Source organism: Antedon bifida, chromosome 8 (assembly GCF_963402885.1).
Source record: "Antedon bifida chromosome 8, ecAntBifi1.1, whole genome shotgun sequence".
NCBI classification, from domain to species: Eukaryota; Metazoa; Echinodermata; class Crinoidea; order Comatulida; family Antedonidae; genus Antedon; species Antedon bifida.
The window spans coordinates 7,497,886-7,511,020 of NC_136233.1; the positions used below are offsets into that span (position 1 = coordinate 7,497,886).

At 35.3% G+C, this 13,135-nt stretch overlaps 2 protein-coding genes across 2 annotated transcripts in view; both read right to left on the reverse strand.

Moving 5' to 3' along the window:
• The window catches only part of LOC144849528 (ATP-dependent RNA helicase DDX1-like), a 41,253-nt gene extending 36,580 nt beyond the window's left edge, over positions 1–4,673 (reverse strand). Inside the window, exons 1-3 of the mRNA XM_078706463.1 lie at positions 4,513–4,673; positions 653–704; positions 51–144 (exon numbers count right to left, since the gene is read on the reverse strand). Coding sequence (XP_078562589.1) covers positions 51–144; positions 653–704; positions 4,513–4,528 — 162 coding nt within the window. The 5' untranslated portion in view covers positions 4,529–4,673. The remainder of the gene's footprint in view (positions 1–50; positions 145–652; positions 705–4,512) is intronic.
• A 7,649-nt stretch (positions 4,674–12,322) lies between these two features.
• LOC144849530 (RNA cytosine-C(5)-methyltransferase NSUN2-like) overlaps positions 12,323–13,135 on the reverse strand; it is a 33,688-nt gene continuing 32,875 nt past the window's right edge. The window contains exon 19 of the mRNA XM_078706465.1: positions 12,323–12,872. Coding sequence (XP_078562591.1) covers positions 12,698–12,872 — 175 coding nt within the window. The 3' untranslated portion in view covers positions 12,323–12,697. The remainder of the gene's footprint in view (positions 12,873–13,135) is intronic.

The window sequence follows — 13,135 nt, forward strand, 5'->3', positions numbered from 1 at the left end:
CATTCTCTAGCAACTACTACCACTACTAGAGAAATAAACAATTTACATACACCAGTTTTGCCACTACCAGTTTCAGCAGCCATAAGAACATCACCTCCTCCTAGAATAAGCGGTATTGCCTCATTTTGCACATCCGTTGGAAGGCTAACAAACAAATTAAATAATTAAAAAATGTCAAATTGATTTAGTGTACATTAATTTGTTGCATTTAACAAAATTTCACTGGGGAATTGTGGACATTTTCTAATAGTGTCAATTCAAATTAAAATACGTATTAATTGTTACAAACATTTTTATTAATTTTTTAAAAACAGCAATTTTAATCCTTCTAAATGGTTGACCCTTGTCTAGCACCTGGGTTAGATTTGTATGCATTTAGAAGAATATCTCTGAGAATATAACTGTTATAAGATAATTTGACCCCAAGGAACAACATGTGATGTGTGCCTAAATAGGGGTCAAAGGGTAAAAATGTTAGTGTTAGACCAAAGATAAATACGTAAATTCTGAACAATTTGACACCAAAAGCAAATCTTTAAGTTGATGAGTTAAGAACCACACATTTTTACCCTTTGACCCCGATTTTGGCATGTTAGTTTTAAGTTAAAATATTTCTGGGATCCAAGACAAATTTTTCTATCTACAAACTCACAGCCAGTCCATCTCCTCAACAGCTTGGCAAATTTCAGGCATCATGCCCATCTCTGAAAATACACAAATGAAAGATAAAATTGATTTACACAGATACACAGCTCAGCTGATAACTAGAAAATTACAGTTACGACTAGAGACTCAATTTCCAATAGAAGACATACAGTATTATTTCAATTATGTAACAGTAACTGGGAGGGAGTCTCAACATTGGAAGGGGCGGTAGGGTTGAATGTGAAAATGCTTACAAATGTGAAAACAACCACAAATATAAAAAACGCATCACCCACAAATGTGAAAACACATCACCCACAAATGTGAAAACACATCACCCACAAATGTGAAAACAGCGGCAACCAATGTGAAAATGACCATTGGCCACAAATGTGATAACGCCCACAAATGTTAAAGCCCCCTTCCCTACGTTTTTTAGATCTAATTTAAGATCACAAACTATATTTAATGTAAAAATAATACTATATGGTCCTATTGCGATAAGTTTTTTCGTCTTTAAACGGTTAAAAATGTGAAAAATAAGTCGATTCTAATAATTATAGCGGCCCGCTATAAATCCCAAAATGCATTGCGCGCGGATTGATATTTTTGTTTTTCACCTGTAATTCGCCCACTTTTCGATCGATCGTGAGGCCAAAACAAATGGAAGACTCCTAACTTTTCAGCGAAAATACCGGGTTTTCCCCAATTTGTATCAACGGAGTCTGGCAAAAATAGAAAGACAATTAATGCAGCAACTATACAACGTCAGGCTAGGTATATAGCTAGCGTACGATGTTCGTACGTTACCGATGTTTACCAGCTAGGCCTACAAAACTAAGCCTAGCTAGGCTAGGCCTAAGACCGTCCACGAGAGGTCGATCGCCGCGAGCTACTTAGGTAGTGCATTGTTTCTCACTTTTTATCATAATTTACCATAAAACGTACATTTAAGACAAGGAATGACATGGTTTAATGTTTTTAAAGTGATATATATGTATTATTTTCCAAAAAACGTCCAAAATTGCAGGGAAGGGGTCTTTAAGAAAATAAGAAATTTTCGCCCACAAATAATAATAAAAACTAGATTTGTTTGTGAGTTAGTTATCTGCACAACAAACACCACATGCACATCACATGTTAGAATATTTGCGCACAGAAAAAAGATTATGCCATTATGACATACTACATACAGTTTAGCATAGGTAAAATTACGGGACCAGTCTTTTATTCCAATTTTTAACATGATCACGTCATCAAAATGAAATACGAAGATAGCAATTTTGGAAGGAAATTATCCGAGCAACAACCTATTAACGTGCTGAAGACATTTTGACATGCTCTTTTAAATGTGATGAACTATGACGCAAACTGGCCATATGATGACATCATAACATCCGATATGCAAAATGTTTACATTAATTCGTATCTAAAATTCAACAGCTTCCAGAAATGTTGATCAAACGAATCATTTTCGTCTTGCATCCAATTAAACCTTGTTTTGCAAAAATAGCCTTCATTAATTTTGTGCTTTTGTATTTTTGTACCAATTTTGGAAGATGTCTTTGTACATTTTCTCCAGATTGCGTAAACGAATTTTAAATGACAACTGACGTTTGGAAGGATAATTACATGAAAATCGAAAATGATAACATTTGGATTGTGTCTGAATTAATACAGAGAGGGATTGGAGAAGGAAGGCAATGGAGGGTTACTTCGAGCTGCGTTAAAAAGGAGGGAGAGATTGGAGCTGGAAAAGCGGAGAACCAGGGAAAAGACGTGTTAAATAAGTAGAGAAATTGGAAAACAAAGTGTAGAAAAGATTAGAGAAAAGAGAAAGAGGAAATTAGAGTTGAATAATAAAAGGAGAGTTAAGACACAGTAAGTAAAGTTAGCCGGAGGGTACAGCCTACCGGTTGTGTTACTGTTGGAGACATAGTGAGCCGGAGGTTGCATCTACTGGTTGTATCACTATTTGAGACATAGTGAGCCGGAGGTTGCACCTACTGGTTGTATTACTATTTGAGACATAGCTGAGCCGGAGGTTTGAGATACAGTTAGCCAGTGGTACACCCTGTGGTTGTGATACTGCTTTGCTGGTTGGTGTACCTATTAGCCAGTGGTTAAGACTACTGGTGGTTACCCTGTTAGCCAGTACGTAGTTACACCATTGTTGGTGGTTACATTGCTGTTGGTGGTTACATTGCTGTTGGAGGTTACACCATTGTTGGTGGTTACGTTGCTGTGGAGGTTACACCATTGTTGGTGGTTACGTTGCTGTGGAGGTTACACCATTGTTGGTGGTTACGTGCTGTTGGAGGTTACACCGTTGTTGGTGGTTACGTTGCCGTAAGGGGTTACGCCATTGTTGGTGGTTACGCTACTATTGGAGGTCACGTCATTACTGGTGGTTACGCTGTTGTTTCAAGTCCGGCGTAATAGCAGAACTAATTTAATTAATTACCAATAATTTGGAATCATAGAAGAATAAAGGAGGTCACTCCAAAAATTGTAATCGATTTGTTTCATTCGAGCGTGCTGCAGTACCGCAGACCCCTCCCCCCAAAAGGGAACGAACCCGAGAACGGATTTTCGTTACAATATTATTATTTATTATTAAAATGTTCAGAAAAGAATTTCTGAATTTATTGACCAAACTAATGCTGTGAGAGCAGTTCACTGAGTAAAAAATAAGTTATTTATATTTAAATATATATAATTCACAATTACAAAATAATTCCCTTTATTTTGTTGATTTGTATTATATTTTGTAAAATGTATCTTTTGCCTGAATAAATAATAATAAATAATAATATCATTTTCCTATCTTCGATGTCATCTTGTTTTAATGATTCAAATTTGTTATCTAACATAGTTTTTTCTAAGATTTTAACCAGCCTGTTAGTGGTGATGATTCGCTGTGAGAGCAGTTGACTGTCAAAAATAAGTTATTTATATTTAAATATATAATTCACAATTACAAAATAATTCCCTTTAATTTGTTGATTTGTATTATATTTTGTAAAATGTATCTTTTTGCCTGAATAAATAATAATAAATAATAATATCTGGATAATTTGGATGCACCTTCCATTTGGTCGAGTGCCACTGTTGTAAAAGTGTAATCTCCAAATAAATTATTATTATTATTATCATTTTCCTATCTTCAATGTCATCTTGTTTTAATGATTTAAATTTGTTACATAACGTAGTTTTTTCTAAGATTTTAACCAGCCTGTTAGTGGTGATGATTCGCTGTTGGTCTGGAATGAAATAAAGAATAAATGTTATAATGCACAGAAAAGAATTTATTTGACCAAATAATTGCATCGGTAGCGCCTCACAGTTGACCGCTGAATACAATACACAATATAGACACGGATGAACGTTTGTTTCGTTACTAGGTAGGATTTGATGCTCTGGTAGGTATCTGGTGGTGTTTAGTAGGACCACGCACTGGGAGTTTCATAGAAATCACCGGCGGCCCAACCGGTCATAAATAACTTATTTTTTACTCAGTGAACTGCTCTCACAGCATTAATTTGGTCAATAAATTCAGAAATTCTTTTCTGAACATTTTAATAATAAATAATAATATACAACTTAACACATTTTTTTTGTCTTTTTTTTAATGAAACCTACTACTACTACTACTACTACTACTACTACTACTACTACTAGGCCTAGTGTAGTACTACTCTACTACTAGTAACTACTACTACTAGGCCTAGTCTACTATACTAGGCTACTATACACAGACACACTAGGCCTAGTACAGCAGTCAGTCAGTACAGTAGCCTGACTAGCTAGAGAATAATCTGTACGAACTTGACGAACTGTTGCTTTTTCAAACCAAATAATCTTTACCTGCAAAAGCAGTCATATTCACGTATAGCGTACTTGTTTATTATTAGGTACGTAAAATAGACTTAGGTCTAGGCCTAGGCTACCTGTATTTGTTTTACACTTAAGAAGAGGGGGGAAAGCTAGCTAACATGTCCTTGCTGCTGCAACTCAGTCAGAGCCATTTAAAGAGTTACGACATTGAAAATTAGAAGCCATTTTTGTGTCAAAGAATTCGCACGCTGAGGGCGCGCGCGTCTATTTTGTATAGCGTTTTCCTGTAGTTCATGCATTATTTTTTTAGATTTTTTTGTCTATGAAATAACGCTTATATTTCGTTTTTATTTAATAATTAATTTTATTAATGGTATTAATTTGGTAACATATATATATTGTGTCTATAAAAACAAAAGAATAAATGCTAGGGCCTACATGCAAGTCAGGATACATCAAAGCATGAACCAAAACAAAAAACACACAAATTCACCCTCTTTTTATACACTATATGGCTCTCTGTGTGTTTTTGACACAAACTTTCAGAGACTAGTTCATCATTTCATTTGTAATAATTTGCCTTTATTATTTTATATTGTTGTCAGCATATTAACAAATATATCCACGACACTTTATTATTTTATTTAGTCATCAAAGCATGCTTTATGAATTGAAAATATTATTATTGTTATTAATAGGACGTAGTTATGGGATGTTTCGTTCCAAAATCAATCAATCGAACTTTATAATGTACTAGCGCACTCGCGCGCAATATTCTTTGCCGCAAGTAGGCTACTTCTGTACGCTGTGCACGTCGATATTTCACCGTAAAATGTGCAATTACATTTTTTTAAATATAAGAAAAATTCGGAAAGTATTTTGTTGCTCCTATATTTTACATGCATTAACGGAGACAATTTTGACACCAAACACAACCAACCACGGAAATTTTGAATTTTTTAGCTGAAATATGTTTGGAAATATCATAAAAATATATTAATGTCTTCAAGACCTCAGCCTCACCATGGTTGGAAAATTGGGGAAAATAGAGCTGCTCGATGGCCGGAAATGGCACTTAAATTTGAAATGAAATAATTAATATATTTATTAGTGCCTCCATGATCTTAGCCCACCATGGTCCGAAAATGGCACTTATAATTTAAAATAGGAAATAAAAATGTATATTAGTGTCTCAGGACCGATCAGCATGGTTTGGGCTGAGGTAAGAAAATTTGGAAAAATAGAGCTGTTCAATGGCCGGAAATAAGAGTCTCTATCGGCCCACCATGGTGAGGTGAACATTTGGAAAAAGGCCATACATGGCTGCAATCGCGTGCTAAACTTAGTGTTTACCACACCAACCGACCGACATAAAAATAAGGCTGCTACGATGCAAATGGAACTGAATTTGAAATATGGAAAACAAATTCTCTAGGAGAATTTTTTTTTGTTTTCCGCACTTCGCAGATAACCCCTTGTTATTGCCAGGATCTTTTTTTTTTCTTATTCTTCTTTCTTTCCACGAATTTTGTTGTGCGTGTATCTCTCAATCTTCTCAACATAACATTGTATAAGTATATCAGAAGATTGACCTCTATCTGAAGATGTCGTAATAAGGTTTTCGGTGCTGTTCAAGTTGCGCAGCGTAACATACGCATGATTATACAATTTTTTAAAATTTATCTTAAATTCAGAACCAAAAGACATTTGTTATTGAAACTTAAGAAAATGATAATTCATATCAAGGGTCAAATTTCTATGAAGTAAAAATGGAGTGTTGCACGCAAAATTACGCGCACACGCGTGTTTAAAATTTTAAAATGCGAAAAATCAAATCAAAGTGCTCTAGTAACTATCGTTTGGATTCTCTCAGCTATACTAGCTGGGGTTCGAATCTGTATGCATTTTAAAAAATAAATATACAATTTTTTTCTTTTATTTTGAAAGAGAGATATTTAGAGAGTCAAGTTAATTTAGGATAATACATGTAAAATATTAACAACAACAAAATTCAACAGTGTGGCGTGTTGGCCGCGAATGACTAACAATTTAATGTAAGAAAAAAGGGAATTATGATTCTCTTGTTACGTGCTTAGAAAAGAATTTATATCTCATCGTATTTTGGTATGTCGGCGTTGTTATGCAAATGAGTTTGTGCAGGTGTAGTGGGAAAGATGATATTGTTAGTCATTCGCGGCCAACACGCCACACTGTTAAATTTAGATTGTTGTGCTAAACATAACATTTACTACTTCAAAAATCGGGTGGCGAAAGCCACAGAAAAATAAAGATGTTATGGTGTGCTCTCCCTGCCTCAGCACTAAGGCCAATTGAAGCCAAATGTGCTCCTTCAATTTTTGTACTCTTGTGTGGGCTTCTTTTCCAGATGGACTTCTTTTCGAGATTACTAAATGAGGGGATCTGCTAGGTTCCCGCCCTGAGAAATTGTTTTTTTTACATGATTTGAATAATCTTCTAATGTAAAGATTAACAACATCACAATTCAACAGTGTGGCGTGTTGACCGCAATGACTAACAATACCATCTTCTCCACTACACCTGCACCAACTCATTTGCATAATAACGCACGGCATACCAACTGTTCAATATTTGTATAGGGGTAGCAATCAATGGGTTGGTTGGATGGCCAGGCTTGTTCAGGCTGCTATTGTTCATCATTTAATTCATTGTATCAGTTGTTTTGATTTCTCATTATCAATTATTCACTTAATTCAATATCATTTATTCATGCTCAAACACAGTAAAATGTAGTACATGGTTTGAAATCCTTTTCGTTTGTTCAAAGTTAAAAACTCACAACAAATTGTAAAAATTATTTATTATAATAATGCATATGTATTTATTAAATAAATAGAGAGAATACACTAGCAAGGCCAGGCATCGGCAACTTTACACATTTCTATTTTATTTGTTCCTAATTTTTTGACATAACCTATGTGTTCTTAAAATTGAGGGCGCCAAACATAAAATTTACGAGATCAGAAAGAGGCGGGTAGCCAAAAAAAAAATGATGGTGTGCTCCCTTGCCTCTAGCACGGTAAGGCTCTCTCACAGCCTTGGGGGTACCACACATCAGATGCTTTGATGTTATTGCCTCATGATGTGTGGTGGAAAGGGGGACGTTTAAATCTGTGAACCCCAAACACAGAAGCTCGCATAGCTTAAGCTCGCATAGCTTTAACTCTTTTCCACCGACCGGCATGGGGTTTGAACCCACGATAATCGTGTTCCACGACGCTCTACCGACTGAGCTATCCGGCCCTCTGGTTTATAGCAACGTTAAAACTAGATTCGTTTCCTCAAAATTACGTCATGAATATGCAAATTTATGACGTAACGATTAGAATGACGTAATATGAAGCGCGTATAAGACTATACTATTGTTACCTTTCATTACTCGTGTACATTGTGGCATAACGGGTAGTGCTCTAGTAACAATCGTTTGGATTTGATTCTCCCACCTCTACTAGCTGGGGTTCGAACCTCTACGGATTTTTTTTTTTTTAATAAATATAAAATGTTTTTTTTTTATTTTGAAAGAGAGATATTTAGAGAGTTTAAGTTAATTTAGGATAATATAATTTAAAAGATTAACAACATCAAAATTCAACAGTGTGGCGTGTTGACCGCCGCGAATGACTAACAATTTAATGTAAGAAAAAAAGGAATTATAACTTTCTTCGTTACGTGTTTAGAAAAGAATTTATATCCCATCGCTGGTATGTCGGCGTTGTTATGCAAATGAGTTTGTGCAGGTGTAGTGGGAAAGATGATGTTGTTAGTCATTCGCGGCCAACACGCCATACTGTTAAATTTAGATTTTTGTGCTAAACATTTACAACATAAAAATCGGGTGGCAAAAGCCACAGAAAAATAAAAGATGTTATGGTGTGCTCTCCCTGCCTCAGCACTAAGGCCAATTGAAGCCAAATGTGCTCCTTCAATTTTTGTACTCTTGGGTGGGCTTCTTTTCCAGATGGACTTCTTTTCGAGATTACTAAATGAGGGGATCTGCTAGGTTTCCGCCCTGAGAAATTGTTTTTTTTACATGATTTGAATAATCTTCTAATATTAAGATTAACAACATCACAATTCAACAGTGTGACGTGTTGACCGCAATGACTAACAATACCATCTTCCCCACTACACCTGCACCAACTCATTTGCATAATAACGCACGGCATACCAACTGTTCAATATTTGTATAAGGGTAGCAATCAATGGGTTGGTTGGATGGCCAGGCTTGTTCAGGCTGCTATTGTTCATCATTTAATTCATTGTATCAGTTGTTTTGATTTCACATTATCAATTATTCACTTAATTCGATATCATTTATTCATGCTCAAACACAGTAAAATGTAGTAAATGGTTTGAAATCCTTTTCATTTGTTCAAAGTTAAAAACTCACAACAAATTGTGAAAATTATTATTATAATAATATATATGTATTTAAATAAATAGAGAGAATACACTAGCCAGGCCAGGCATCGGCATCTTTACACATTTCTATTTATTTGTTTCTAATTTTCTGACATAACTTATGTGTTCTTAAAATTGAGGGCGCTAAACATAAAATTTACGAGATCAGAAAGAGGCGGGTAGCCAAAAAAAAAATGATGGTGTGCTCCCTTGCCTCTAGCACGGTAAGGCTCTCTCACAGCCTTGGGGGTACCACACATCAGATGCTTTGATGTTATTGCCTCATGATGTGTGGTGGAAAGGGGGACGTTTAAATCTGTGAACCCCAAACACAGAAGCTCGCATAGCTTTAACTCTTTTCCACCGACCGGCATGGGGTTTGAACCCACGATAATCGTGTTCCACGACGCTCTACCGACTGAGCTATCCGGCCCTCTGGTTTATAGCAACGTTAAAACTAGATTCGTTTCTTCAAAATTACGTCATGAATATGCAAATTTATGACGTAACGATTAGAATGACGTAATATGAAGCGCGTATAAGACTATACTATTGTCACATTTTATTACTCGTGTACATTGTGGCATAACGGGTAGTGGTCTAGTAACTATCGTTTGGATTTGATTCTCCCAGCTCTACTAGCTGGGGTTCGAACCTCTACGGATTTTTTATTTTTTTAAATAAATATAAAATATTTTTCTTTTATTTTGAAAGAGAGATATTTAGAGAGTTTAAGTTAATTTAGGATAATATAATTTAAAAGATTAACAACATCAAAATTCAACAGTGTGGCCCTTTGACCGCCGCGAATGACTAACAATTAATGTCAGAAAAAAAAGGAATTATCACTTTCTTCGTTACGTGTTTAGAAAAGAATGTATATCCCATCGCTGGTATGTCGGCGTTGTTATGCAAATGAGTTTGTGCAGGTGTAGTGGGAAAGATGATGTTGTTAGTCATTCGCGGCCAACACGCCATACTGTTAAATTTAGATTTTTGTGCTAAACATTTACAACATAAAAATCGGGTGGCAAAAGCCACATAAAATTAAAAGATTTTATGGTGTGCTCTCCCTGCCTCAGTACTAAGGCCAATTGAAGCCAAATGTGCTCCTTCAATTTTTGTACTCTTGGGTGGGCTTCTTTTCCAGATGGACTTCTTTTCGAGATTACTAAATGAGGGGATCTGCTAGGTTTCCGCCCTGAGAGATTGTTTTTTTTTACATGATTTGAATAATCTTCTAATATAAAGGTTAACAACATCACAATTCAACAGTGTGACGTGTTGACCGAAATGAATAACAATACCATCTTCTCCACTACACCTGCACCGACTCATTTGCATAATAACGCACGGCATACCAACTGTTTAATTTGTACAGGGGTAGCAATCAATGGGTTGGTTGGATGGCCAAACTTGTTCAGGCTGAAAGAGTGCAGCGTAGGGCCACAAAATTGTCAAAAAGTTACGAGATAAATCTTACGATCAGAGATTAAAAGAGCTTGGATTACCTACACTGAATTACAGAAGAAGGAGAGCGGACCATATACAAGTGTTTAAAATTATCAAGGGCTTGGATAATATTGAAGCCGAAACCTGTTTTGATTTTAGAGAGGACAGTAGAACAAGGGGCCATCAATTCAAATTAAGAAAGCCAAGAGCCCGACTGAAAATCAGAAGCTACTCCTTTTCAAGTAGAATCAGCCCGGAGGGCAGTGTAGAATCCATATGTTTCTGTTGCATATCATTTAGGATTGCTAGTTGATTTGGTGAAAAATCAACTGTTGCTGGAGATTTAGGTCTAGAAGTTATACATGAAACTTCTATTAATTGGCTTGTTGGATACTTTACTTTGAGCTATTTGTGATGACAACGACCCATATATCAAGGAGGCGTGCATCATCCTGCTCACGACTCAAATAGTGATGGCGTGAACTGTCCTTGTTGCTATTACGACCAAATGAATGGAGGCGCAATTCGGACTTGTCATACTGTGCGAACCCTGACTGTGCACATGGTGACAGTTGACTCAGACAGTTGTCATTTCTATCATGGGATATATCTTCCCTTAAAAGTATGCACTTGATCATCGATGTTACTTTTACATTTATCTTCTTTATCAAAAGCCATAATATCGCTATTATATAAATTAAGCTTACTTACAAGTGTATTTTTTCTTCTTCTTGGACGAGTGTACCATATTGAACCCACAAATGTGAAAACACCCACAAATGTGAAAACGCATTACCCACAGATGTGACAATATATCACCCACAAACGTGAAAACAGCGCCCACAAATGTGAAAATGATCATCGCCCGTCAATGTGATAACGCCCACAAATGTAAAAAAAAGACATTTTCAATTCATATCAAATTTAGTGCTAGAACTAGTAATTTTGATACATAAAGCTTAGTATTTTACGAGTTAATGTTAATGTTAGCCTATTTATATACATTATATTGAGTTGGTTCAAGTAGCATGCAATGGCATAGGACCTTTTGACCTAATCGAATAATACAATATCGACTTAATAGTAATCCAATGCACATCGTGCACCCACAAGTATTGAACCAACTCAATATAATGTACATTAACTTAAAAAATACTAAGCTTATGTATAACAATTGTCTGGGTTTGTTTGTTTTTTTATTTACATTTGTGGGCAAAAATTTCTTTTTTTTTATTACATTAATCATTTTCACTTTCTCTTTATTACATTTGTGGATGATGTGTTTTTACATTTGTGGTTGTTTTCACATTTAGTGGGTGATGCGTTTTCACATTTATGGTTGTTTTCACATTAGTGGGTGATGCATTTTCACATTAGTGGGTGATGCGTTTTCACATTTGTGGGTGATGTGTTTTCACATTTGCGGTTGTTTTCACATTAGTGGGTGATGTGTTTTTACATTTGTGGTTGTTTTCACATTAAGCTTGGTTCTCACTAGGACGCAACGTAACGCAACGCTATGACGTAGTGACGTAAAGTTATGTATTGCGTAATCACAAGTGAGAACCGACGACGCAACTGTGCTGCAAACATCGCATGTTTGATTTTACGCAATTATTGGAAGGGCATTTTCTTACTTTGCGTGGGTTGCGTTACGTTGCATCGCTAGTGGGAATCACGCTTTAGTGGATGATGTGCTTTCACATTTGTGGTTGTTTTCACATTAGTGGGTGATGTGTTTTTACATTTGTGGTTGTTTTCACATTAGTGGATGATGTGCTTTCACATTTGTGGTTGTTTTCACATTTGTGGTTCAACATACCATCTAGTTGATAAAGAAGCAAAACAACCTAATATAGTTTCTTAGAGGGTGCAGGTAAACCCTTTCTAGCTCTATACCTACATATTCAAACTATTCATTTAATGAAAAGAAAAGGTAAACACTCCGTTTGAGAATGCATTAAATTTTTATTTACCACTTTTGCTTTTGGTGTGAAAGGGGTATTAAGTATGTTTAAAAAAGACTTGACGTTAGGCATTTCATGTACTGTATCCTACAAATCTTTTATAAGTTCCTATGTACAGTATATCAAAACTTTTCAAAACAATTACTTATTGATAAGCAGACATTAGATCACTGGGACATTCGATTTAGCAACTACTTTTACCCTCATATTTACACATTTGGCTTATTGGGTCTTTTCTTTAATATGAAGACAAACTTTTATTAGAATCCATACTTAAAATGGTACAAACATAATATTAATGAGTACATAATTTGTTTTTCTTCATTTGTATTCATTTTGAAATCTCTTAATTGCTGTTATACATCTAAGGATTTACCGGCAGCATTAACAATCACATTATCTGTTACATCTGGTAACATGTCACAGAGTCGTAATATGTGGAATCGATCACCTTTTGGAACAAATGAACGAACAGATGCTTTTCCACGCCATCCAACAATGTACAATACAAGATCTTGTGAATCTTTATTGCTGAAAAACAAGGATAGGAATTCAATTAAGGTTTATTCAAAACAAAATGACATTGCAGGAAAAAGTATAAATATAATATTAAAGTCATTAAAATATAAAATGTATAAAAAAAGTTTAAATACAGTAGATGCATGGCAGTTTTACCTTTGATATTACTCTATGTTTTTATGTTAGTTATCGGATTAACCATGTGAGGACAAACAAGACTGTTTTAAGAGATGCAATTAACTATAGTTGTATGTGTATCAGTTATACTCTAGTAG